Source organism: Camelus bactrianus, chromosome 29, assembly GCF_048773025.1.
Source record: "Camelus bactrianus isolate YW-2024 breed Bactrian camel chromosome 29, ASM4877302v1, whole genome shotgun sequence".
NCBI classification, from domain to species: Eukaryota; Metazoa; Chordata; class Mammalia; order Artiodactyla; family Camelidae; genus Camelus; species Camelus bactrianus.
In genome coordinates this window covers 27,159,352-27,183,894 of record NC_133567.1, presented here as the reverse complement: position 1 = coordinate 27,183,894, position 24,543 = coordinate 27,159,352, and the positions used below count along the sequence as shown (strand labels likewise).

General features: G+C 39.6%; 1 protein-coding gene and 1 pseudogene across 1 annotated transcript; one reads left to right on the top strand and one right to left on the bottom strand.

Moving 5' to 3' along the window:
• Window positions 1–6,524: 6,524 nt before the first annotated feature.
• On the top strand, window positions 6,525–7,439 carry LOC105081066 (olfactory receptor 4C11-like). Its single transcript, XM_010970186.1, has one exon. It carries the CDS (start codon window positions 6,525–6,527, stop codon window positions 7,437–7,439), a length of 915 nt encoding a protein of 304 aa, XP_010968488.1.
• A 6,872-nt stretch (window positions 7,440–14,311) lies between these two features.
• LOC123612865 (olfactory receptor 4C6-like) lies at window positions 14,312–18,030 on the bottom strand (annotated as a pseudogene).
• Window positions 18,031–24,543: the final 6,513 nt, after the last annotated feature.

The window sequence follows — 24,543 nt, the reverse complement described above, 5'->3', positions numbered from 1 at the left end:
TTCTTGTAACTTTCTACTCGACATCAGGCATCCTCCTGCCTGAGAACCTTTGGAAGGTTGTTTTCTGTGTCTTAACTGTTCTTCCTCCTTAAATAGGCATGGCCACCTCCTCACTTACTTTGGCTTATTATTGAAATGTGTCTTCTCAATAACGACTTTTCTGACTTCCCAGAATTGCAGCTCCCACCCACCAGCATTTTGTGACTCCTATTCCTCCATCTCTGCTTAACTTTTACCCTTAGCACTTACCATTCTTTAACATGGTGCACAGTTGAATTACTCATTCTGTTTTCTGGTATAGGCACTAGAACACAATTTATAAAGACACGGGGACTTGTGTCTTTAAAAAAAAATCCCATTAAATCTCCAGGGCCTAGGATAGCATCAGGCATATTTTAAGTGGTTGATAAACATTTGTTGAATTAATAAATAAATAATTATAGAAATATATGAACCATATTTAGAACTTCAGAAGGAACCACATAATGATACCAAATAATAAAGAACAGAAGGTAAAAAAATAGAATATAAATATGAAGAGAATACACAAAAAAGCCAAAATCTGGTCCTCTGAGTAGAAGAATAAAGTTAGCAACCCCCTACCATGTGGTGGCATTTATATGAGTGTGTACCTCTGTCAAAAGTCATCTACTGTACGTTTTAAAATGGTGCATTCTACTGTATGTAAATTATACCTTAAGAAGTGGATTTAAAAATAAAAATACGTTAAAATGTTTTTCTTTTCATTTTCTCTCTTCTCTTCTTTACTGACTACTGACTTCAAAATATAGAAATTATAGAAATTTTAGTTAGTAGGCTTCATTGTAATTATTTATAGTGTATTTTATCAGAATCATTAGGACTTATAATAATTATTATATCTAACACTAACATTTTCTGGGATAGGAAACTAGGAGAACTTAAGAAACTTGCTCTAAAGTTACAGAAACATAAATCATGAAGCTAGACTTCAATTAGATCACGTCAGTTTGCACCTTTACCTGAGCTCAGAGCTTTGTGTGTCATTAGAAAAGATCTGACTTAAAAGACAGAAAAGTTGGTAAACTTCAGTAGTCCATACCTCAATGTGACCTTGAAAGTGTGCTTTTTCTCCTTGGAGTAGGGGGCAAGTGTGGAGCCCTTGGTAACTGAAGTGGGAGGTACCCGTTAGGATGAACTAGGAGGGGAAAAGGGCTCTGTGGGCAGAGCCTGCCTGTTGACGGTCTTGTCTGGGGTTAATTAGCCCCAGGGCTTGCTGTGAGCTGGATGAACTGAGCTCGCTGCCTCGTGCAGCAAGTCCCTCAGGGTTGGGCGGGAAGGGTGGAGTCCTCATCCCTCTGAAGGCTGGGCATTTATGAACTTTTATAAAGTTCCTATACATACCTGATGGAGGAGGAAGTGTTTAATTCAAATGATGCTTTTCCAGGGAACGTTTTAGGGGTAATAGAGCTGGCTGTTTAGACATGTTCTTATCACAGAATAGTACAGATAGTTCCTATTCACCCTAGAAATTTCTGAGAGCAGAAGTAAGAAGTTTTCTGCCCATACTATGGGCCCTTTCGAAGCCTCTAACTCAGGCCTCATAGAAAGGGCTGGCTGTATCTGGAGTGGCTTCTCTCCCCGTAGATTCTGCAACAGGAAGCAGAGTGGATCTTTTCTGAAGTAAAATTTGCATGTGGCAAACATAGCACATGATTCTTCAAAGTAAATCAGAATTAAAAGAGCAAAAGCTATGAATTCCTCTTTTTTTTTTTTTTACAAGAAAAAAGGTAAGTTTTCATGCCCACCTGAACAATTTCTTATTTCTTGCCCATTACTTGACACTGGGTTTTAGGGCCTTTATCCAGTTCTATCTCTTGAGAAAGCTGAAGTCGCAGGAACACGCTTCCCTCAGTGAGAAGACTCTGGTGTTTCCGGTTCCCCGGCTTTGACGAGCCTCTGCTCAGTGCAGTGCTGGCTCAGGCCTGACAGTTATTGAAAAAAGGGGTATATTGAAGGCAGCAGGGGTATAGTATCCTGTACCTGCAGATCTCTTATTGGCAAGACTCGGGGGCAGGAAAAGGGCAGGTGTGCATACTGACGACATGCGGTGGTCCTGGGGGCACTACGACTCTACGACACTGTGGTGCTGCTTGTCCTCATATCATTATACTAGTCTTTGTCATCCAGGACCCACTGGAATTGCTGTTCGCAGCCCTAAACCATGTTTTCTTTCTGGAACTGGAGTAAGAGGTAATATGAGGCGTGAAGAAGAGAGAAACAACCCTGCAGTGAAATCCCAGGACAGACTGCTCTGTCCCTTCCGTGGGTCTGTGGTCCCCCTCGCGTTGTCTTTCCCCGTCTCATCCCCGGATTCTCCTTCCTTCTCTGGTTCTTTCTCCCACTCACACTTTCCCCTTTTGCTCTGACCCCTGCCATCATTCTCAACCTCTCTATCCCCTCCTGCTCACTGTTATTTTTCAAATACACATGTAAACTGCGGATCTTTTTTCTTTGAGCCCTCCTGATGCCTGCATCTGTCTGACAGCCAGGACTCGCGCCGCACACGTCAGGGTGTTCTCCTTCGCCTGCTTACGCCTCCTCGGCTCTGCGCCGGCTCCACCCCGACGGCTGGAGATGGGTACTTCGCATGGCAGTGTGGAGTGCAGGGTTAGAGAGAGGTCGCCGTGGGGCACACAGGCTTGAGTTCTAGTCCTGGTTCCTCTCTGACTACTCCCTGCCAGTCTCCACCTCCCAGTTTAGTCTGAGGTGCACAAAGTGGAGTAACATGAACTTGCCTTACAAGATGGTAAAATCTAATGAGCAAAAGACATTAAAGCAAAAATGAAAGGCGGCTCTAATTGGTGATTGTATAATTCAATACACACACAGCCTTTAACAGTGGATGGCCAGTAGCAAGGAAGTTATTTAGAAAAACCCAGGAAGGCTTCCCTGAGATGGCATTTGAACAGGACTCCTTGTACACAGGTAGAAATGAGTATAAGGACGGTCATGTTGCTGCTATGAGATACGGAACCTTCAGACAATCAGATGTTAGGGGTCTGTGTGGGAGGGACAGCAGGCGTCAGGTCTGGCTGGAGCACGCATAAGCAGGAGCACTGGGAGGAAAAGTGGAAAGGAGATGCTGGCACCAAGTTAGAGGACTTTGAAAGCCACAGTGAGTACTTCAGCCATTGTGTCTGAAAGCCAGAGCGACAACTGCACTATATTTATGACTCAGCATATTTTTTAAATGCCCACTTTTCATTTTCAAGACATGGAAAGGAGGTAGATTGAGGGAGAGGATGGAAAGACAGAGTATCTGAAACTGTGTCCTCTCTATTTAGAAACACAGTCTAGGCCTGTGAGGATCTAGGATTGGCCACTTGTAAGTTGTAAGAGTGACATTTATGAAGCATCAGTCTGGTTTTGCGGTACGTATGAGCTAATGAACCTCACGGTGAAAGCCACAGGGAGCTCTCACTCAGTGTTACTTTCCTTCCACTAAATTGTGCGAGACACTTTATTTAGAACTTAATGAGGATTAAATATTGTGTGAAAGGAAATATTATGTTCTGTGTTTGGGGAGTACAGAAATGCTCCTATTTCTAGGGTAGTGAAAATACTGTCTATGATACCATGATAACAGATACACGTCGTTGCACATTTATCCAGCCCCATGGAATGCACAGCCCCAAGGTAAACTGCAGCCTTTGGGTGATGGTGATGTGGCAGTGCAGGTGCGTCACTGTCACAGGTGCACCGCTTTGGTGGGAGACACTGATAATGAGGTGGGGCTACACGCGTGTGAGGGACGGACTATAACGGACATCTCTGTATCTTTCTCTTAATTTTGCCATGAACCTAAAACTGCTCTAAAAAGTAAAACCTTAGAAATGACAATCGCAACAACTCTCTTAAAGCCGAAGGGAGATACTTAAGTTTGCTATTCTGCATAGAGACAAATTGAGAATGAACACTTAAGATCCTTCTCTAAGAAAGGAAGTAAGGAGTCTGAAGCCACTAGTGAACCCTATTTGGGATGGCTTCAGGCACGGGCTTTACTTTTGAGGGGACACAGTGAATCACCTGGCACGCTTTCCGTGGAGTTTCTAAGTGCAAGGGATGGAAAGACTGATGCCTTCAGAGAAAGCCTGACATCTTGAAGGAGGCAGACATTTCATTATGGATGAGCTCAAAGTCCAATTAGATTAAATTCAGTAAAAAAAAAAAAAAAAAAAAAGCAATTTTATTAAACAACTTTGAGTGATTTTTGTTCCTAAGTACTGAGTACACCTTAGTAAAAACTGTTTTCATGATTTTCATGCCTCTAAATTTTGTATTTTAATAATGAAAATATGTTCAAACATCATACCCTCATTCATGTCCTTCAGCTAATGAGAAAACCTACTTTCCCAAGCTTCTCTACTATAACTTCAGAATCTGACTAAACTAGAGGCTTCGTATTGATCTTCTCTTTGTTTGCCTGACAAAGCATTTGCTTTATCATCTCCATTAAAATTTTGCTTTCATTTCTCATTCCAAATGCCCTCACTCTTCTGATTTTCATATCTTTAGATCTCACACTTTTTCACAACCAATGGCCTATTTAACTTTTTATATGCCTGTCATTATGGGCTGCATATATTAAAGCTGGTTTGCACTTTTAATTCATTTTTAAATATTACTTGAAACAGTCATTCCTGGTTTCTGATCATCATGAGAAGAAAACGGGTGTGTGATCTGCAGTGCTGACGTGACTTCAGCCACTCAGCAACAGAACTAACGCTTAATACAGCTGTGCAGCTGTGTTTCAGGTAAACGAACAATTTGGATTAAGGTTTTTGAACAATAGAAGGTATTTTTTGGAAAGCCAACATTAATAAAGGACATAATGAAAGTAACCACTAAAATTGTAGTGTTGCACACCTGTGTCTTCCATATGCTTTGCACATACTGAATTATCCAACCTTCATATCAACCTTAAGAGGTGGTTATTTTATTACCTGTGTTTACAGGTGAATAAAATAGGTGAAGATAACAGGGATTTGTTAAATATCACACCATAATGGGCAACGGGTGGGGTGGGAATCCAGGCAGTGTGGCTGTGCTAACCCATCTCTCAGTTCTGCTTCTGAATATTTGCACCTCAGAGAAACCTCAGGTTTAAAACATGACTCTCTCCAGTTAAAGTTATAGTATATCTCTTAACATGATTCTGAACTCTTCACTGACCAGTGTATCCTCTAGGAATTTGTACTTTTTGCTCTTAAGATAGTTTCCATTCTTCTGATACCAATCATAAACTTAATTACATAATTAATGATCTTATCTACATTATCTACATTTACGTTATCTCCATTATTTACGTTATCTTTTTTTAACATTTTTAATTGAGTGATAGTCATTTTACAATGTTGTGTCAAATTCTGGTGTACAGCACAATTTTTCAGTTATACATGAACATACATATATTCATTGTCACATTTTTTTTCACTGTGAGCCACCACAATATAGTTATCTTAAAATTCATATTGTCAAACTATTAAGAAGATGGGACTATTTTGCCCATTCCTCAAAATAACTCCAGATAATTTTGATTCAGTATTTGAAATGAATGAAAATGATCGAATTATGGAAGAGAAGTCACTAACTACTATATAAATTTAAAATATTTTGAAATAATTGCCTAAACTAAAAATGGGATAATTGACAACTTGGACTATATAAAAAGGGAAGAAAAGTCACAGAAAAAGAGAAGAAACAAAAATCATAATAGTGGGAATAGAAGAGGCAGAGATTTACATAAGTCTGTCTTACTATGAGCCAGATATTTTTCTATTTTATCTGCATAGTGACCATAATGATGTCTAAAGTGATTTCCCCAAGATTGTGCGGCTAGTAAATAGTAGAGCTGGGATTTGAACTCAGGCCATCTGTTTCCACCAACTGTATCCTTAAGCAAGAAATATACTTATTTTGCTAGATTAATGTCCATCTTGGCAAAATATCAATATTGCAAAATATGACCTGACAAAAGATGAAAGATTCTCAGAAGGATATTTTCAAAAATGTAGTAAAAATATAAAATTGGAAATATACATGTGTATATGTGTCTAGATATGTGTGTTTGAAATCTTTTCTTAATTCTTAGGAAAATTCAGAATGAGATAGGCCAAGAATTTACAGTCAAATTTTCATTATGAAGGCAAAATTTCAAAATAGTTAAGTAATTTGTTCCAAAAAAGTGCAAGTTCTGCAATCTCAGTTTGGTTGAGATCAAAAAATTTTTAAAGGATATTTATTTTTTTATCCCCAAAATGCAAACTGTGGTCCAAGGCAGCCAGTTTCCAAATCAACTGATAGATCTGGGAGAGGCTTGAGCATCGGCAGATTTATAAAGGTTCACAGGGGATTAAAGACAGTTGGAGGTAACAGAGCAGGGAACAGAAACAAGGAATTCAGAGCTCTTCCCAAGATGTCACTTTTTTTCTTCTCTCTTCAGATTAAATCTTTGCCAACTGCATCTACCTACAGCCACTAGCATGGTGATGAATAAAATTGTGACTGAACTCATTCTTTTCGGGTTGACACAGAATGCAGGGAAGCAGACAGCAATATTTGGGATCTTCTTGATTCTGTACCTTGTGACACTGTTGGGGAACTTTCTTATTTTAGTGACTATTAAAACAAGCTGGACCCTGAGGAGTCCCGTGTACTTCTTCCTGGTCTATCTGTCCTTTGCTGATGCCTGCTTCTCTGCAACCACAGCCCCCAGGCTGATTGTCGATGCCCTTTCTCAGAAGAAGACCATTTCCTACAATGAATGCACGACCCAGGTCTTTGCAGCCCATTTCTTCGGCTGCATGGAGATCTTTGTGCTCATCCTCATGGCCTTGGATCGCTACATAGGCATTTGTAAGCGCTTGCGATACACAGCCATCATGAGTCAGCAAGTCTGTGGTGTACTGGTGATTTTGGCCTGGATAGGATCTTGTATCCACTCTTCAGCACAGATTTTCCTGGCTTTGAGATTGCCCTTCTGTGGCCCCAGTGAGATTGACCACTGTTTCTGTGACTTGCAGCCCTTGTTGAAACTTGCTTGCATGGACGCTTACGTGATCAATTTGCTAGTGGTTTCTGATAGTGGGGCCATAAGCATGGTGAGTTTCATAATCCTTCTTATCGCTTATGTTGTCATCTTATGCTCATTGGGAAATCACAGTGCAGAAGGAAGGCAAAAAGCCCTTTCCATGTGCAGCTCCCACTTTATTGTAGCTGTCATATTTTTTGGCCCATGTATATTCATATACACACGCCCACCAACCACATTTCCAATAGACAAGATGGTGGCTGTATTTTATACAATTGGGACACCCTTGCTCAACCCCCTGATCTATACACTAAGAAATGCAGAAGTGAAAGTTGCCATGAAAAAATTATGGTGTAGCAAAGTATGACTTCAGTTGATAAATCATATACAGGGATTCTAACATATGATTCCTTAACAGCATAGTTTTGTTTTATGAACAGGAAAGATAACATATTTCTGATGGGAAACAAAGAATTAAGAAATACGTGTATATTGATATAGAAATATAGATATACAGTATCCTTATTCTTGAGAGGATTGTATTAGAATATATATATAATTAAAGTCCATAATCTTTTTGAACAGCCTTTTTGAACATGACTTTTACTTAAATTCTATCAACATCTGGCCATATTCACATGATAATTTAGTTTTCTATACAAAACTTTCTTCACAAAGAATCATGACAAATGACAAAATGATTGTGTGTGTATGTGTGTGCGTGTGTGTGTGTCTACACATTGATTCTTTTTCTAGATTTTATTTTAGATCTTACAAACGTGAATCTAGTTCTTAGCTCCCTTATAGAGGTCTACAAGGGACTGGAATTTTACAGAATCAAAGTTGCTGTCTTGATGACGTGAGGATTAGAGAAGATGCTCTGAGGAAATGCTGCTCTGGAACTCTGCACCTGGGCCTGTCTCACTGAGGCATCTACATTGGGGGACCCTCAGACTCCTATAAAAGCTGGAAATATCAGTGAGAACCTAGACTGTCCCTGGAAAACCTCTCAAGATTCTGTGCCTGGTTAAGTGGGGAGGAGCCATATTTGGCTGCAATAAGCAATATCAAGTAGTCAGTCAATTGTGCTCCGGATTCTTTCACACGGCTCTTCATGAAGGAGAGGGAAGTGGAAGTAAGGGAATTTGGCAGCAGGAGTATGCAGAAGGGAGAGTCAAGGGAGGAAGGGAGGACATAGAACAATGCACTATGAAGAGAGAAAAGGTGAAAAGAATGGTAATTGTATTCAAGTAGGAGAGAAGGAGCTTTATCTTTCTCACATTTTGAAAATCACTTTTGGGTATATGAACATTTGCAGGAAATGATGAAGTCTCAGGATATTCCTGTATCATTAAGCTTCCTTGTCTTTTATGTTTATATTGATGTCAGAAAAGACGTTTTTTTTTTTCGTTTCTCGATAACATCAGAAAACTCAGAGTTAAGATTCCTTGGGAGAACATGAAATTGAAGTCAGTCCTAGTGTTTCTCAAACTTGGTCTTTAAGTTTGATATGAGATTGTTTACAAATGTGTATTCTCATTTTTTGAAGATAATCTAATCCATATGTACAATACACACTTACCACCACCCACCACCACCACCACCACCTTATGATCTCATCATCAAGTACTGGCACGCTGTTTTAGTGCCCGAGTTTATAATTCCTACCAAATTGACACCAGGAAGTATTACTTTAAGTGATACACGCTCTTGAGAAAAAGAACACAATGAACTTCACGAATATGTGAAGTCCGGGAAGCATTCCCATCAAGTGAAGACAAAATGTCACCATGTTGTGCCAAAGACCCTTAAAAGTTCTGAAATAGAAAGTGGTAGCAGTGCGGGCGCTCCGAAATCATCAAGTTGATGGAGGAGGCTTCTGGGGACAAGGACATGGGGACGGCCAAGCGGAGCCCCGCCCCGCCGAGGCCCGCAGGGGCAGCTGCTCGCAGGCTTGCCCCTGGTGCCAGGCTACACCGCCTCGCTGCGCACCACTCAGCCTTCTCCCAGGTGGTCATCAGCTTCCACTACAGGGGCAAGCTGGTGGGCCAGACCCCCACCGCCTGCCCTGAGCCGCCAGAGGGCCGCCGCCTGTCCCTGAGCCGCCCGGCCTGCCCGGAGGCAAGCTGCACTGGTGCGCTGCCCGCCTGCCGCCGCCACCCCCAGCGAGCGGCAGAGGCAGGTGGCGGGAGCGCGACCGGGTGGCCGAGGTCTTCCACACCAGCCAGATCTTCCGAGAGCTGCAGCAGCTCTGCAGCCACCAGGGCCGGCTCCCCGACAAATAAAATTACAAAATTATTTGTAATTTTAATTGATTATTTTAAATTAATTGTCCTGTTGTAATCTGCTTTTTTCAAAGAAATTTTTTGATAAAGTGGGCCAGATATAAATCACAAGTTCAAAAACTAATCACAGATTGTACAAGCATTTTGATTGTGACTTAGATTCAGTCAACCCCTTCCCGGGCTGGTTGTGCACACCTTGGGCGGAGCCCCAGCGTACTGGGGAGCACAGGCTGAGCTGTGCCATCCTCTCCCTGCTCACTGGCCCCCCGGCCCTAGCACACCCTGGGGCACACCAGCTCCTTCCCTTCAGCAGAGTGAGGCGGTGGGATTCCAATGGGGATGTCCCAGTTTCAGCCCTGGAAGAACTTACCCTATTTAGTAGCAAGTAAGACGCAACTACTACCCAGAACTGTGTACAGATGTTTGCCCTAAATCATGGAACTAATCAAAACCTGGGCAGAAGCCTGAAAACAGCGGCTTAGCTAACTGGTTCACGTCACCCCACTGGCCTTCCAACGTCCGGTATAACACACGTTATAACTTGCATGGTTGAAAAGCACTAGGACATTTTTTTCTAAAAAACGATTAAGTCTTACCTGCTAGAACAGGGGACTCTTGTTGGTCTGTGTGACACCCCAGGGCAGGCAAGGACTGGACACACACGGCGGTCAAGGGCCTGCAGGCTCCCTTCCCCTTGTAGTCTGTGGAATTGGCCAAGTCAGTGCCACGGTCGGTGTAGACTCCAAGCGTGTTTGGCAAGGGTCTGTCTGCTTCCCTCCCTCTCTGGGGAGGAGAGATTTTTTTTCCCTACTCTTTCTCCCAGCCTGGGCCAATGCCACCCCTGGCCCAGAATCTCTCAGTCAGCCCTCATTTTGAGAAGTGGGAGAAGCTGGGGTTTGGGGGACAGGGTTGCCCCAGCTCAGCCAACCTGGTGGCCCTGTAGCTGTAAGAGTCCCTGATTTAAAATCTGAAAAACCAAAGAATAAAGAATGTCCATTTATCCTTCCTACTGCCACTCCTACAGAGATGATGGATGTGTCGGCTCAGCATTGTCCGTTCTTTAGCTGTGGTGGAATTCACATGAGAATATAGGCTAATCCCAGTAAAAGTGACTTTTCCTGTTGAGTCAACAAAGCCAGCATTACATTTTTAAGAATAACGTACCTGTTTTCTGCAGTTTTGTCTGATAACGATGGGCTTTAGTGTCTAGCTCAAATCCATGTTAAGTGCACATCTTTAATATGCTAAGTGAATATTTATTTTTTACCCATTATAGATGTTTATTGATCTCTTTTATTCTTTATTAAAATAAAATGCTTTTTTAAAGCTGAAAAAAATGGTAGCAGGAAAAGACACAAAAGGACATTCATCAAAACTCTCAATACCATATATTTTGTTCACACTTCCTTCAGATCAACACTCCCAGTTTTCCTAACTTTATATCTAACACTTCTGTTTTTAAAGCCTTGAATCTTGTCCTATAATGATGACATTCAAGTGTGATTCGTTCTTAAGTAACCAAGACATAATCTAAATCAGACTTCAGTTCTTACCTATGATCTTAGCTGGGATCTTTCCCGTATTTTAGGTTCTGCTGGCCATATTAGTCTGACCTAATATGATCTTGTTTGGGACAGTGGCACTCTCTTCCTGGTGAGCTGTCACCCAGCTGGTTAATCTGGGCTTGTTCTCATAGCAGAGGTTTCTACAGCAAATGGAAGTGCCCAAGGCCTCTCGGGACACAGGCTCGGAACTGGCCTTCTGTTATGTCTACCATGAATAAGTAAGTCACAAGGATGCCCAGGGTCAGAATGGGAAGGGACTGCAAAGGTATAGGGGAACCTAATAAATGTATTTACAGCATGATCAGTTTACCCCAAACGCTCATTGTGGGCCAGGAGCTTTTCACGGTGTTTTGTATAATTTACTTTATCTGACCCTTACCAGTGCGTATAGCACACTGCTTCATGTTGAGCCCATCGCCTGGAATGTCTTAGACTTCATCTGGCTTGGAAATGTCTTGCTCGTATTTTCATACCCAATTTCAGTGTCACCTCTCCCAGGAAGCTTTCTGCTGACCCAAAAGGCTTGGCCAAAGGCTTTGTTTATCCTCCTTTAATGCTTATAAATTCCTTTGTCACTATATGTATCACATTATATTAAATTTAATTAATCTGTGCACTTCTTTCATTGATTTTACATTTTTTGTCCACAGGGAGTTTCTGTAAAGGAATTTACAAGCCTAGAGACAGACTGCGTTTGGAACTAGGCTTGGCAATTTGTCTTGAACAAGTTACTTTATCTCTATCACTAGTATGTGTATTTGTGCCAGCACAATACACACAATTGATACTGTTTAAATAAACTAAGATATTTAAAAGCTTTGAGAGACTTTAAAATGTTAAAAAGCAGGGATCATCTTTATCAAAGAGCTAAGGTGATGTTCTGAAATTAAACTGCTCAGAAGAATTAGTTTGAAAGAGTTCAAGACTGGGAATAAGAAAGATACACATTTAGCAGTTCACTGACATGTTATGCCAGAGACAGTAATTCACAGGAAATGTTCCACTTGCTCCACTACGTTTCCCAACTTGCTTTCAGTTCAGTGCGACTATTTTGGAATGTACATGCCCGGCCTCTGTATCTGTTTGAGCTGTATCTTAGAATTTGAGGCCCAAGAAATGTTGAGTGTAGGATGAGTGCCTCTTTGGGGCTGATGCATGAGAGAAAATGCCCTTAAATCTCCAGTTTCTCTCCTGTTCTGCAGTGACAACTAAAGTTGCCATCTATTCAGTTATAAAATGATAGTTTTGTCAGCCTGCCCCGAGTGACTGTGTGAGCAGAGGCTCAAATTGCAAGGAGTAAGTAGAGTTAGTGAGGATTTTCTTTTTTAATTTCTATTCTTAGTTTGTGGAGTTTCACTCCACACAGACACAACGTCGTACTCTTAGCATCAAGCAACTGACTTAGATTGCCCTGGACCCTTTGCAGACTTCTCGATTTTTCCCTCTGCACAGCTCCTTCTGCTCCAGCACTCTGCTTCACAGACTGCAGTCTCTTCAGCCACCCTGAACTCTGATCTCTGTATCCTCATCACAGAGAAGTGTGATGCTCTGCTGGGCTTCTCCCTTTCTACACCGTGATGCACAACGTGCTCTAGCAGAAGGCTGCAGATGCCCTAGTGTTTCCTTTCCCTGGGGGATCCCAGGGTTATACTGACTGCTGTCCCATATAGTAAGTGATTGTTTCACATATTTTGTCCGGACATTAGTAGTAAAGTCCAAATACTCTGTTGTGTTCAGAATTTTTAAGTACTATTTTCTTAAAATATATACACAAATAAAATAAAACAAATCTATGTATCATTTGTTTCATCTTATTTAAAAAGATAATCATTGGTTACAGAAATGAAAACTGTTACACTTTCCTTTTAAAAAAGAAGAAAAATTATCACTTCTACTTCCTTCGTCTCCAGTGCCTCTACTCGCATTGTAACTGGATTTTTAAAAATATTTTTGGCTTATTCTGCATCCTTTCTTTCTTTGCTTTTAATGTATCCTACACATAAAATTCCATCAGAAATGTTTTTCTAGTGACTTTGTAAAATAAGTTCTAATTATTTTTTCAAATTGATAATCACTTATCTTAATCCAATGGATTTGGACTGATTAAAACTCCCATCCTCACCATATATAAATTACTAAGTATGGTATGTATTGTTGAATTTCTGGGCTCAGTACTCTGTTCTATTAACATAGCTGTCTATTTTGTGGATATACTCTATTTTTAAAATCTCTACAGGTTTATGATATATTTGCTCTAAATTCTTCCTATCCCCACCAAAAATCTTTTACTTTTTCATACATATATTCAACCATGTTAAGTTTAGAATCATTTTCTATTTCCATGAACATGATCTTCCTGAGATTTTGACTGGGATTTCACTCACTTTAATAATTAATTGAGAAAATCAGCAATCTTAAAATATGGTATCTTCCCATCATGATTTCTATAACTCATTTTGTTCAGTTGTATGTCTTTTGTGAAGATGCATTGTGTTCTTCATAAACACTATACATTTATGTTCTTTATAGTCTAATTGTGAAGGAGACTTAGTTTATAACTGTTTATATGTGAAAGTAATATCATGCTGATTTTTAACTAAACTCTTCTAATAAACATTGAAATTTGTCAACTGACTGCCTTGGTTTTTCTAAGTTAATGAGAAACTCAGTCAATAATGAATTTGGTTGTTTCAATTTCCATTTTGATTATTCTATTTCTTTTTACTGGTATTTTGTTGGTTGACACAGAGTTATTGAAGTGACAGTCTGTGGACTGAATTCACCAGATTTGTAAATTAGTTTGATCCAAAAACTGTTGATTAGCATAAAGTGTTACAAACATAATTAGTTATCAACATATTCAAATCATTTAAATTCATATAAAGTATGGATGCCTATTTCTCTTGAAAATCTGAGTGTGCAACAAACTTGGGCACATACTCCCCCAAAGGCAAGACAGGAGCTGAGCTGTAGTAGGCCCTTGCCAGGTAGGGTTTACTCCCTCTGAAGAAATAAAAGTCTTAAGTTATCTTTGCACAGTTTGGCTTTACTCATTTGTTTTATTTTTCTGGCCTTTGTAGGTATATGAAGTTGAGAACTCTGCATGAGAAACTTTACTTTAAAAAACATACAACAACAGCAGTTACCAAAGTGGCCCTGTCTTATCCCTGAATTTAATGAATTTCTTTTATAATTAACTGTGATGTTTCCTTCAGTTTTTTGAAACATATCCTTTCATCAAGTTAAAGAATTTCATTTTACTTTCAGTTTGCTGTGTTTTTCAGACTATGTTTTATCAAATCCCATTTTGGCATCTCGAAAATGATTTTTTAAAATAGTATAATTTTAGTAACAGAAAGCCTTGGTAACAAAAATCAGTAAATCAAAGGTTGTATCAGAAAGCAGAGTTTATTAAAGAAAATTTCCAGACCTTACCTGCTAAAATGTATTCAATGAGAAATAGAGGTAACCTGTTATATGACAACAAATTTTAGTCATCTTTAAAAATGATGTGAGCAAATGGGCAGGTGACCCTTAATTACAGGATGGCATAGCCATAAAAGCACTTAACAATACAATAAAAATATAGCACTAAGCTTGCATTACTTTATTTCATTGATTAATCTTTACCAACTTATTACTTCACATATTAAACAAATATAAAGTCAAGGACTTCATTCCAAGGTTCTTCTTTATATTTTCATTACATAATTATAATAAAGTAAAGATCACCCTAAGAGTTTTCTAAAGACTCAAGTGATTATGCTAATATGGATTTAGTCTTTGTTTATATGTGGAAAAGAAATAAATTTAGGGTTAAAAAGAATCTTTACTTTGAAGCATTTTTAAATGGAATTGTGAAGTTTCTTCTATGAGTGAAAGTGAAAGGGCAATTAAAAGCCAACTATAAAAGCTTTTCACATCATGTTTCCCATACCCTCTATAGCATAAGAGTTAGAGTTACTCTGTGTTCCTAAAGCATTTTTGGCTTTGGGTCATTTTTAAGAGACAACAACCTCCATGCTCCTTGGGGGCTCAGGGAGGGCTAGAAATACCAGTATTACAGGATCCGGGCCCTGTGTACATTTCTGATCTTGTTCCTTGCCGCTCTCTGCCTGGATCATTATGTCCCAACCATTCTGCTATTTTATATTTCCTTGGAAATGCCATGGCATTTCTTGAATTAGAGTCTTCTCTCTCTAGAATTTTCATCCCACTGATTCTCAGGTGACTGTTTCCTTTTCATTTTTTTTTCAATTATTGGTGCTCATCAGTATTAAGCTTATTGATTAATATATTTCAAAACTTTTCCTAAGAAAACCTCAACAGCATTCAAAGTCAGCTGAAATGTTACCTGCTAACAATCTTTCTCTGACTATCCAATATGAAGTACCTTCCATGAAACAATCATAGCCCTCCATTTCCAAGACTCTGTTCTCATGGCCACATTCTGCTTTTTTTTATTATTTTATTTTATTTTTATTGATTGCCTTCTTTTTTCCCCATAACCATTTGAATTTGGCTATTTGAATTGGATTGTTTGGCTCTTGCATTCTATAACCGTTCAACAGACATTTATTGAAAACCTAACAAATGCCATGCATAAATAAAATTTCTTCTTTTGCAGATGTCCAATCTAGAGAGAGGTGGAAAGTAAAAAGAGCCAAATGATAATTATACACAAATAATTTTGGTCATTGTTACTAAGAAGATAAAGAAGATGTAGACATAGGGAATAATGGTAGAAGAAGAATCTTGACTTGACTCATGGGGGGAGGCTGTCTGAATGCCAATCTCTTTATCTAGGACTAGAAGCTGGAGACAAGCAACCACTTGAGTAGATGAGGGCTTGTTTTCAGAGAGAGAGAAGCAACAGCACTAGGGTGAGAAAAGGCTTTATCAGCTCTAAGGGCTGATGAAAAAAAACCCAGCATGTCTGGTGCCTGGTGAGGGACAGGGGAGGCACTCAAGATGTGGTTGGAGAGTTAGAGGTAGCAGAGAGATTCACCAGCAGATTCTGGGACAAGGCAAGGAGGTTCTAGATGCAACGGGGAGCCACGGAAGGATATGAAGCAGTAGAGCACCATAATCCTTCCACTGTGAATACCCGAAATCATAAAGCAGATTTATATTTTCAAGAGATCACTCTGGCTGTTGGTGAAGAATAGAGTTTTTCTTTTTACTCTTTTCTTAAAGAACAACTTCTCCTTATGGGAAACACATGATGTGCTCAGCATACAATCACTTGCCAAACAAAGGATTTCCTTGTTTCACCCAGTTTTCTCATGGCATTTTTCACCTCTGCATTCCTCAAGGTGCAGATCAAGGGATTTAACATGGGTGTGATGATGGAACTGGACACAACCATTGCCTTGTCTATGGGGTAGGTGGCCACAGGCCTCACATACAAGAAAATGCATGGCACGAAGAACATGAGGACCACAACGAGGTGGGAACCACAGGTGGAGAGAGCTTTACGCCAAACTTCAGAGCCGCAGGACTTCAGGGAGCAGGGAACGACCACATAGAGGTGATGAGGATAAGGAAGATGGCTACACACATCACCCCACTGTTGAGGCTGACCAAGAGGCCCAGGATGTGGGAGTCCATGCAGGCAAGTTTCAACAGTGGAAACAAATCACACATAAAGTGGTCAGTGATGTTGGGGCCACAAAAGAGTATCTGATACATGAAGCGACGCTGTACAAGGGCGTGGAAAAATCCCCCCCGCCAGGCCCCTCCCAGAAACAGTCAGCACTGCTAAGGCCTCATGACAGTCATGCAGCCCAGGGGCTCACAGGTGGCCACATAGCGGCCATAGGCCGTCACAGTGAGAAGGATGACCCCGCTCCACCAAATAAGTGCCCCACAAAGAGCTGAGCCATGCGGCCTTTGAGGGCGATGGCAGCACTCTCAGAGGGGGGAGTCCACAGTCATCTCGGGGGCAATGCCAGAAGAGAAGGTGGCATCCAGAAGGGACAAGGAGGTAAGGAAAAAATACACAGGTGACCTCAGACTCTGATCTGTGACCATGGTTACCACAGTGAGGAGGTTTCCCAAGACAGTGGACACATACGTGATTAGAAACACAGCAGAGTGTTTTCCTCAGCTCTGGATTCTTCATGATGCCCAAAAGGATGAATTCAGTCACATTGTTTTGATTTCCTCTGTATCAGATGATGATATAAGCTCCAGCTGAGAGTTATATACCTGGAAGAGCAGCATACAATTTATAATTAGTGATTATTTGGCTTCATGTATTTCCAGGAACTCAGGGAACTTATGTTTCTTTTTTTTTTTTTTTTCCACTTATTCACCATCTAAGCATTTGGCCTTTAATAACAGGCTAAATAAACAGCTTAAAAGAGAGCTAGTTCATAAAGCTATGTTCTCCCCAGGTCTTTTCTTCTCTCTCTTTAAATGGTGCTTCCATGTGAAATACATTTTTCCTCCTTTTATTGCTATCATTTATAGCCAGCATTTTAAAGCACCTACCTTTCTCCAGGCACTGGAATAGCCCTATGACTGACTCCTTTACAGATGAGGGGACTGCTTCTCAGAGAGTTTGGGAAACTTAGCCAGAGTTGCACAGCTAGTCAGTAGTGAGGCTAGAAAGTGAACCATATTTTCTGACTCCAGAATCAGTGCCTTCAAGCGTCAGTATTGCTTCTCTAATAATTATGCTGCGAGTTTGTCATTTACCAATCTCTGTGCTAGGTATGTTACAATATATTATCCTGTCGTAACTTCAACAAACATGAAGTGGATGATTCTTCTGGGTTCTTTTTCAAGCAGTGTGACACTTTTTTGATAATTTTGTGCTTTACTCCTAAATATTAAATGATCAAGATACATCAAAAACTAGTGATAACATCACCCCTGACTAACAGAGTGTCCGTTGATGAAAATTACAAAGTATGGTGATTCAGCAAAGACCCAGGTCACAACATAATTGACTCAAGCCTGAGTCAGTCCAGGTCCTTCCTTTCAGTTCCTCTGTTCCTTACATGGAGCAAAGGATGCTGGAACACAGTAGTGACAATTCAATAATCAGGTTCATTGAATGTGTTGCCAGGCAGTGTCAAAGATGATATACGCATTACCGCATTTAAACCTCATGATACCAGATGAAACAGGCACCATTACTTTTCTCATTTTAAAAAAGAGAAATTGAGGTCTTGGGAAGTTAACTCTCTTGCATAAGATTATACAGCTAGTGTGCTACCAAGCTGGCATTTTGATCACAAAGCTCAAATGTTTAACTGCTATGTTCTACCACTGGAAAAGAGAAGAGATTATGTATTTCAGGAAAGTTACTACTGCAACCTACAAAAAAGTTACAATGAAAGCATGCTTCTTATTACTGGGACTTTTAAGCAGAGGCGGGCTGCCTCATTTTAGGACTTTTGCAAATAGCATAGCTTCAAATTGATATTCGGACGATAATACTCATTGAATGATGAGAGGTCAGCCTTGTTATTCAACAACCCCACCACCACCTCCACTCCTTACACAAAATGCAGAGTGTCCACAGGAGACTTTGGGCATGCCATTTTATTCACACTACTTATCCTCCTCTTCTCCCTCCCAGCCCAAGAACTGAGATTTTTCTTAGAAGAGCCCTTGCCAATCACAAGGAGCACTGGCTCAGGAGTCAGGAAAAAAGTGGGTCTTATCCCGAGTCACGTGACTAACCTAGTGTGTTACTCAGTTTGCTCACTTGCGTGTAAGGACGGTTCACTAACTGAGTAGCAGCAGAAAGAACTCTGTCCTCTTCATACACAAACATTCAACTCTTAACTGTATTCAGTGTTTATGTTTCTGGTAAAGATTTCCTTAGAGAGGTGGTTCATTTCATGCTAAAAAAGAAAAAATTGACAGCCACTGCTCTAAGTACTAAGACCCCATTTGTCCTATGGCTTGGAACGCAGAGTGACCCCTACCTGACGTTCAGAGTTTGTCTCCAGATTCCCCTCTTTTACTTAGTCAACTTTATTTCTGCTTTCCTCACTTCATTTCACTGTCACCCCACTGACTTCCTGCGAGACTCATCATTTCTTTTCACATCTGCCTTTCTGTTTGCAGGAAACATCATTGGATCCAGATAGAGCAAACACACCCCTAAGTCACAGCCAGGCCACTGGCAGGCTTAGTACATAATTTCAGCCTCCCCAAGCCTCAATTCCTGCAGCAGTGCAATTAGTGATAGAGAAATCATAAATACCATGTATGCATTGCTTATTATTTGAGTAGAATCTGCACAGGTTTTTTTCCCCCTCATTTAATCATCACAAACAGCCAAATGATGTAAGTATTATGTCTGTAAATTCCAGGCTTGCTTACTGCCTCTGTCCACTCCCTTTTAGCAACTGATCCATCACCTTGTAATAGAGGAAAACAAACTGACTCTATATTGGATCTGCTCCTTTAATTTTCACCGCTGTGCCCCGCTTTCCAGGCTTAGCCTTGCCAGCTCTGCACCTTTTGGGAAACAATGTTGCCTTTAGCATGAAACATACAAGAGAGCCTGTTCTTGGGGGCTCTGACCTTTCAGGATGTCAGCACTTCAGCACTTATGTTGAGATCGCAAGTTGCAAAACAGAGAATAGTGTTTGTTTTGTTGGAGGTTTACAGGGACACCATGACCTGGCCCACATGGACAGCTGCAAGAAGAAACAACCAGGCCTCCCCGGATGCCTGCACCCTCACCAGCTTGAATGTTTGTTCCACTTACTCATAAAACATTCTTTTCTGTGTATGATTGCTTCGTGTTGATTTCATGTTTCTCTTTATTTCCACAGGTACGTGTTTCAGGATTGCTACCTCCTTCACATTTCTCAGAGTTCTTAATAAGTGTGTAAGGATGCAATGGCATCAGTGCAATCTGATACATCTTATTGATTGGGAGGAAACTGCAAGGAGCTGTAGGGCACTGGTTATGCTCTCGCCAGCTCTTCTCCAGGTTTGAAAACACACCTGCTGTCATAGTCTAGTTGCTATTTCTCAGTCAAGCAGGCACTACGATGCCATTTACTGGCTGTTCCTAGATAATGTATGCTTTAGCCAAACCCAGGAATTACACAGTAACTTGAACTTCAGTCCAGTGTTGAATCCCACCATCAGCTGCACTCCTGATAAGTCCTTTCACAGTGGTCAGTAAAGGAGTTAATTTTTAAAAGGCTGTTCAAGTAAAGACAGAAACAATTATGACGGCTGCATTTCTTTTATTTGCTAATCTGCTTCCCTCACTTTTCTCTCATTACCTGAGTAGACAACAAATATTTTGAAAGTTTTTCAGAGGTAATCAGTTTCCTTAAATAAGGGCAGGGTTGGTAAATTAAAAATAATCACAATAAGAATCATTGTAAAGTGAATAAATGAAAGGAGAAGAAACTATTAAAGAAGTTATAAATCTCACAGCTAGACCATGGCTAAGAGAAAGGAAGACTAGGGCTGTCCCCAGCAGAGGGAACATGGGCGAAGGCCCAGCGGTGGGGGTGAGAGACACTGTGCAGTGAAAAATAGAGTGTAAGGGCCTTGGGTCACAGGCATCAGCTCTAGTTTTGATTCTGGACCACTTTCCAGCTATGTGGTTATTTTACCTCTGTAATTTATTCTTTCAGGCATACATTTGTATTTAGAAATACTGGATTTGAATTTTATATATGCAATTAAAAAATACAATTACACAGTAAGTATGCATATACACTGTACATTTTAACAAAGTTACCATGGATACCATTCCATGTCAGTGTATGAAGATGTATTTTATTTCAATTTTTGCTATTTTAACAATGCTGCAGTTAAAATAGTTTCATGTTAGTGTGTTTATCTATATGCATATGTTTCTGTAAGGTAAATTTTTTACAATGGAATTGCAGAATCAAAGACTATGAACATTTTAACCTGAATAGCTATTGACGTATTCTCCTTTCAAAATGTTATTCCCTACCAATATTGTATCAGAGAGTTTGTTCTTTCTATAACTTTTTGTCTTTCTTCCTTATATCCACTTATTTTTTTGCTATTAATTATTACTTTTTTAAATTTCAGAGTTATTTACTTTTTAGTTGAAGTATAGCATCTTATTTTTAGTTGTGGTATTTTGTAGTATTTTTCTTTTATCTTTATAATTTTATAAGTATATTTTATATTCAAAAGTAACTCAGAAAATTTTAACAAACATTTAAATTAGTTTCACAGATAAAAGACAGCAGTCTCTTTGTGGGTTTTTTGTTGTTGTTGTTTTAGATTTCATCAGTATACCCTTTACAAAATAACAACTGTGATAACCAGCAAATCAGAATGTGTCACATCCTTGAGGTCACAGGTTAAGTGAGTGGTATAACCTGGATTTGAATTCCAGGAACTCTGAACTTGAACTTTGTGGCTTATCTTTCTAATTTCTGTTTGAGATTTTATATATACATATACACATATATATAGATATAGATACACACACACACACACACACACACACACACACACACCACATACATAGATACATGCACAATTTCTCCCATGAGCACGTGAGCAGCTGCGTGGTCCTAGCATTTGCATCTGGATTGTCAATTTTATGTGCATACAGAACTCTGAGCACTCAACTCAATAACTAGATTTATCACTGAAATGCTTCAAAACAACTCCTTCATACAAATATCTTTCCAGTTCTTTTCATTTTTTTTTCAAAAAAACTAAGGACTTGTTAATAGAGTGCAACTAACTCAAATAGAATTTTGCAGAATGACAATGGCAGTAATTTTGTAATTTAAAAAATGAAGGTCTACAGAAACTTATTAGTGTTTGCCCAGGATGCTCCTAAGTTACCTCCCTGGTTAATATCACTAAACCAGCATTATCATCACCATAATCACCACTGCCACCATCATTGTCATTGTCATTGTCACTACCATCATTCCTATGGGTAGATCTACTTGCAACTAAATTTACTACTTATGTTTTGACATATAGAGAAATGGAAAATTTCTACCCATCCTTAAAAGCCATCAATCTAAAATTATTATTGACTAAATACAATACATTGTAGAAAAAATAGTACTTTAGTGCTTTTGTTTTGTTTTGTTTCTTAAGCAGAGATGAGAGGCCAATAGTAGGGAATAAATGAGAGAAAAGTCTTGAAGTGTTGGAAAAAGAAGAAAGAAAGAACAAATAGAAAGTGGGAGGCATGATGCAAACTCACAGGAAGAAAGCAGAGAAATAGAAAGGGAGCAGAGGAGGGAGGGAGAGAGGGAAAGGAGAAAGGGAAGGCTAGAAACAGACTGATAGATATATACATACATATAGATAGATAGATAGATAGATAGATAGATAGATAGATAGATAAATAGGGAAGTGAAATTGGAATAAAAATCATCAGATAATTAAATACTTAACCAAGTAATAAAATGACTCTTAAAGCTAAGTTTTAACAGTTGGTCAAAAATGACAAACTGTATGAACAAAGATTCTAAAGTCATCTCGTCTAACATAAGATCTTATCAAACTCAAGATTCATTTATGTAAAGTAACATTCGAGAGTCCAAGAGCCAGGAAAAATTGTTCCAGCCTGGTTTTGCTAATGATGGAGGCAAGCTGCCTCATATAATGGCATATCTAGTGTAAATGAGGTGAGGGTTATCCAATTATTACTTCTTGGTTAAATTTGTAGATCTAGAATTTTCATTGCTTCCAAAGACAGACTGAAAACAGAAATCTTAAATGTTTATAATCTTAATGAAGAAATAATCTTTGTGATTTATCAAAGGATTTCCATTCTCTCCAATTAAGGATAATTCTTAAAAAGGCATCCAGGTACAGTGCTTACCAAATTATCCGGGTCCCTTCTTGAATGCTAGTTGAGTGTATTCTTAGATTAAATAGAAGTTGTCTTCTTTCAGCTTCTAGAAGTCTCATTATAAATGTAATGTTCCCCTTTGGGTGATGAACCTGGGCTATAAGAGGTCAGAGTGACTGTTCGAGCAGCTGTGACAAGGCACAGAATGGCATCATTCTAATCGGCCCCCTTGTGGTTGATTCTCCACTGATGGAGGTGCTAATCCTTAGTCCAGTGAATTTCCACGCTCCTACTTTAATACTAGGGTGCTCTCAGGGAAAAGACCATCGCCAAGACCAGATCAGCATACTGCTCCACAAGCAGAAATCTAGATCACAGAATTAACCATTTAATAATTTGTTCCTGCACCATGATCTGTATTTTAATTACAGAATAACCACACATGGTCTCATCCAACAGAGCCATATGCTTCTTAACATGCATTGTTCTCTTTCAAGCTTCAGAAAAAAATTCTTTCGAAAACTTTAGTAAATATTGGATAGCGATTGGTATCCTTGAGCAATTCCATGACATAAGTAGAATTTCAAATCTATCAAGATTCTCTAGGCTGAGGTAGTCAAACTGACTTCTGTTATGTCCTCACATCCTATTACTTCCTGATTTGCTGTTGCCAGTTTTTTTATGTTTGTGTCTCATTCATGATTATTTTAGCACCTCCCCCACTGAGCTCTTGGTGCTTTTCCATTAGACTCCCATTTATGAGTTTGATATTATTTAAATATTTGCTTATGCCCTGGATTAAATGGTACTTTTTTAATATTTCTCCACTGATGACCCTTGGTTTGCCCTTGGCTATATTTCCATCTCCCAGGTAGGACATGACTATCAGATGATGCAAAGAAGTCAAGAATTCTGCATTTTTGTGGAGAAACACACTTGCCAAAAGTTACAGATGATGAAGTGCTACAATAATTTTGTCATAATTTTCTAGCTCCCTGGTCAAATTATTTTTAATATTGAAGATGTCTTTGAAGTTGGATTAACAAAATACCTACAAAAAGGTACACACCAAAAAAAAAAAAAAAGCTCTATTTTAGTCTGCAGGGCATTGAACTAAATAAAGTTAAAAGATATGAACTGAAACACTGTAATTGCTACTTACCAGCTGTCAATCACTGGGCATAAGTATATTACTTATTTTCTCCAAGTCTTGCTCATGTGTATGTTGCCAGAAGCTGAAAGAAGATGACCTCTGTAGTTATCACCTTCCAAATCTCTCAGGAGTGCATACAATGGGGAGAATCGAATTTACATCCAGAGATCAAGATCTAGGAAGTGTGGGGAGCATGACTTTCAGCGTTCCAACAACTTTCAAAGTGAAGGTAGGTGGAATGGAGCTCAAGAGAACCTGTATAAACTGCTAATTACGAGTTTAAAATGCGGACTATAGCTGTTCACAGGGGGGAAAGTTAGCTTTTCACACAGGGATATATATAAAGGCCAATTGCTTCAAGGTTTCTCAGAAGTAGAAAGTGAAGTCATTGGTTGGGACAGAGGAAAGAGAATAAAGTATCAGGATTTTTAAAGAGAGAGGAAAAGGTAGAAATACTCCTCTAGCACCATGGTCCCGTATCACTAACAGTCCTAACAGCCCTTTACTTACTTTAGAACAGTGAGAGGATGAACGGATGGTGGAGATGCAGTGTGATGGTCTAGGAGCATCAAAGTCTCACTGGAGGTCTAGGTCACGACTGTAAGGGGGATTGGTTAGTGTGGTCCCAAAGTAACACTCACAGGATGAAGCATGAGTCTAGGTTGAAAATTCAC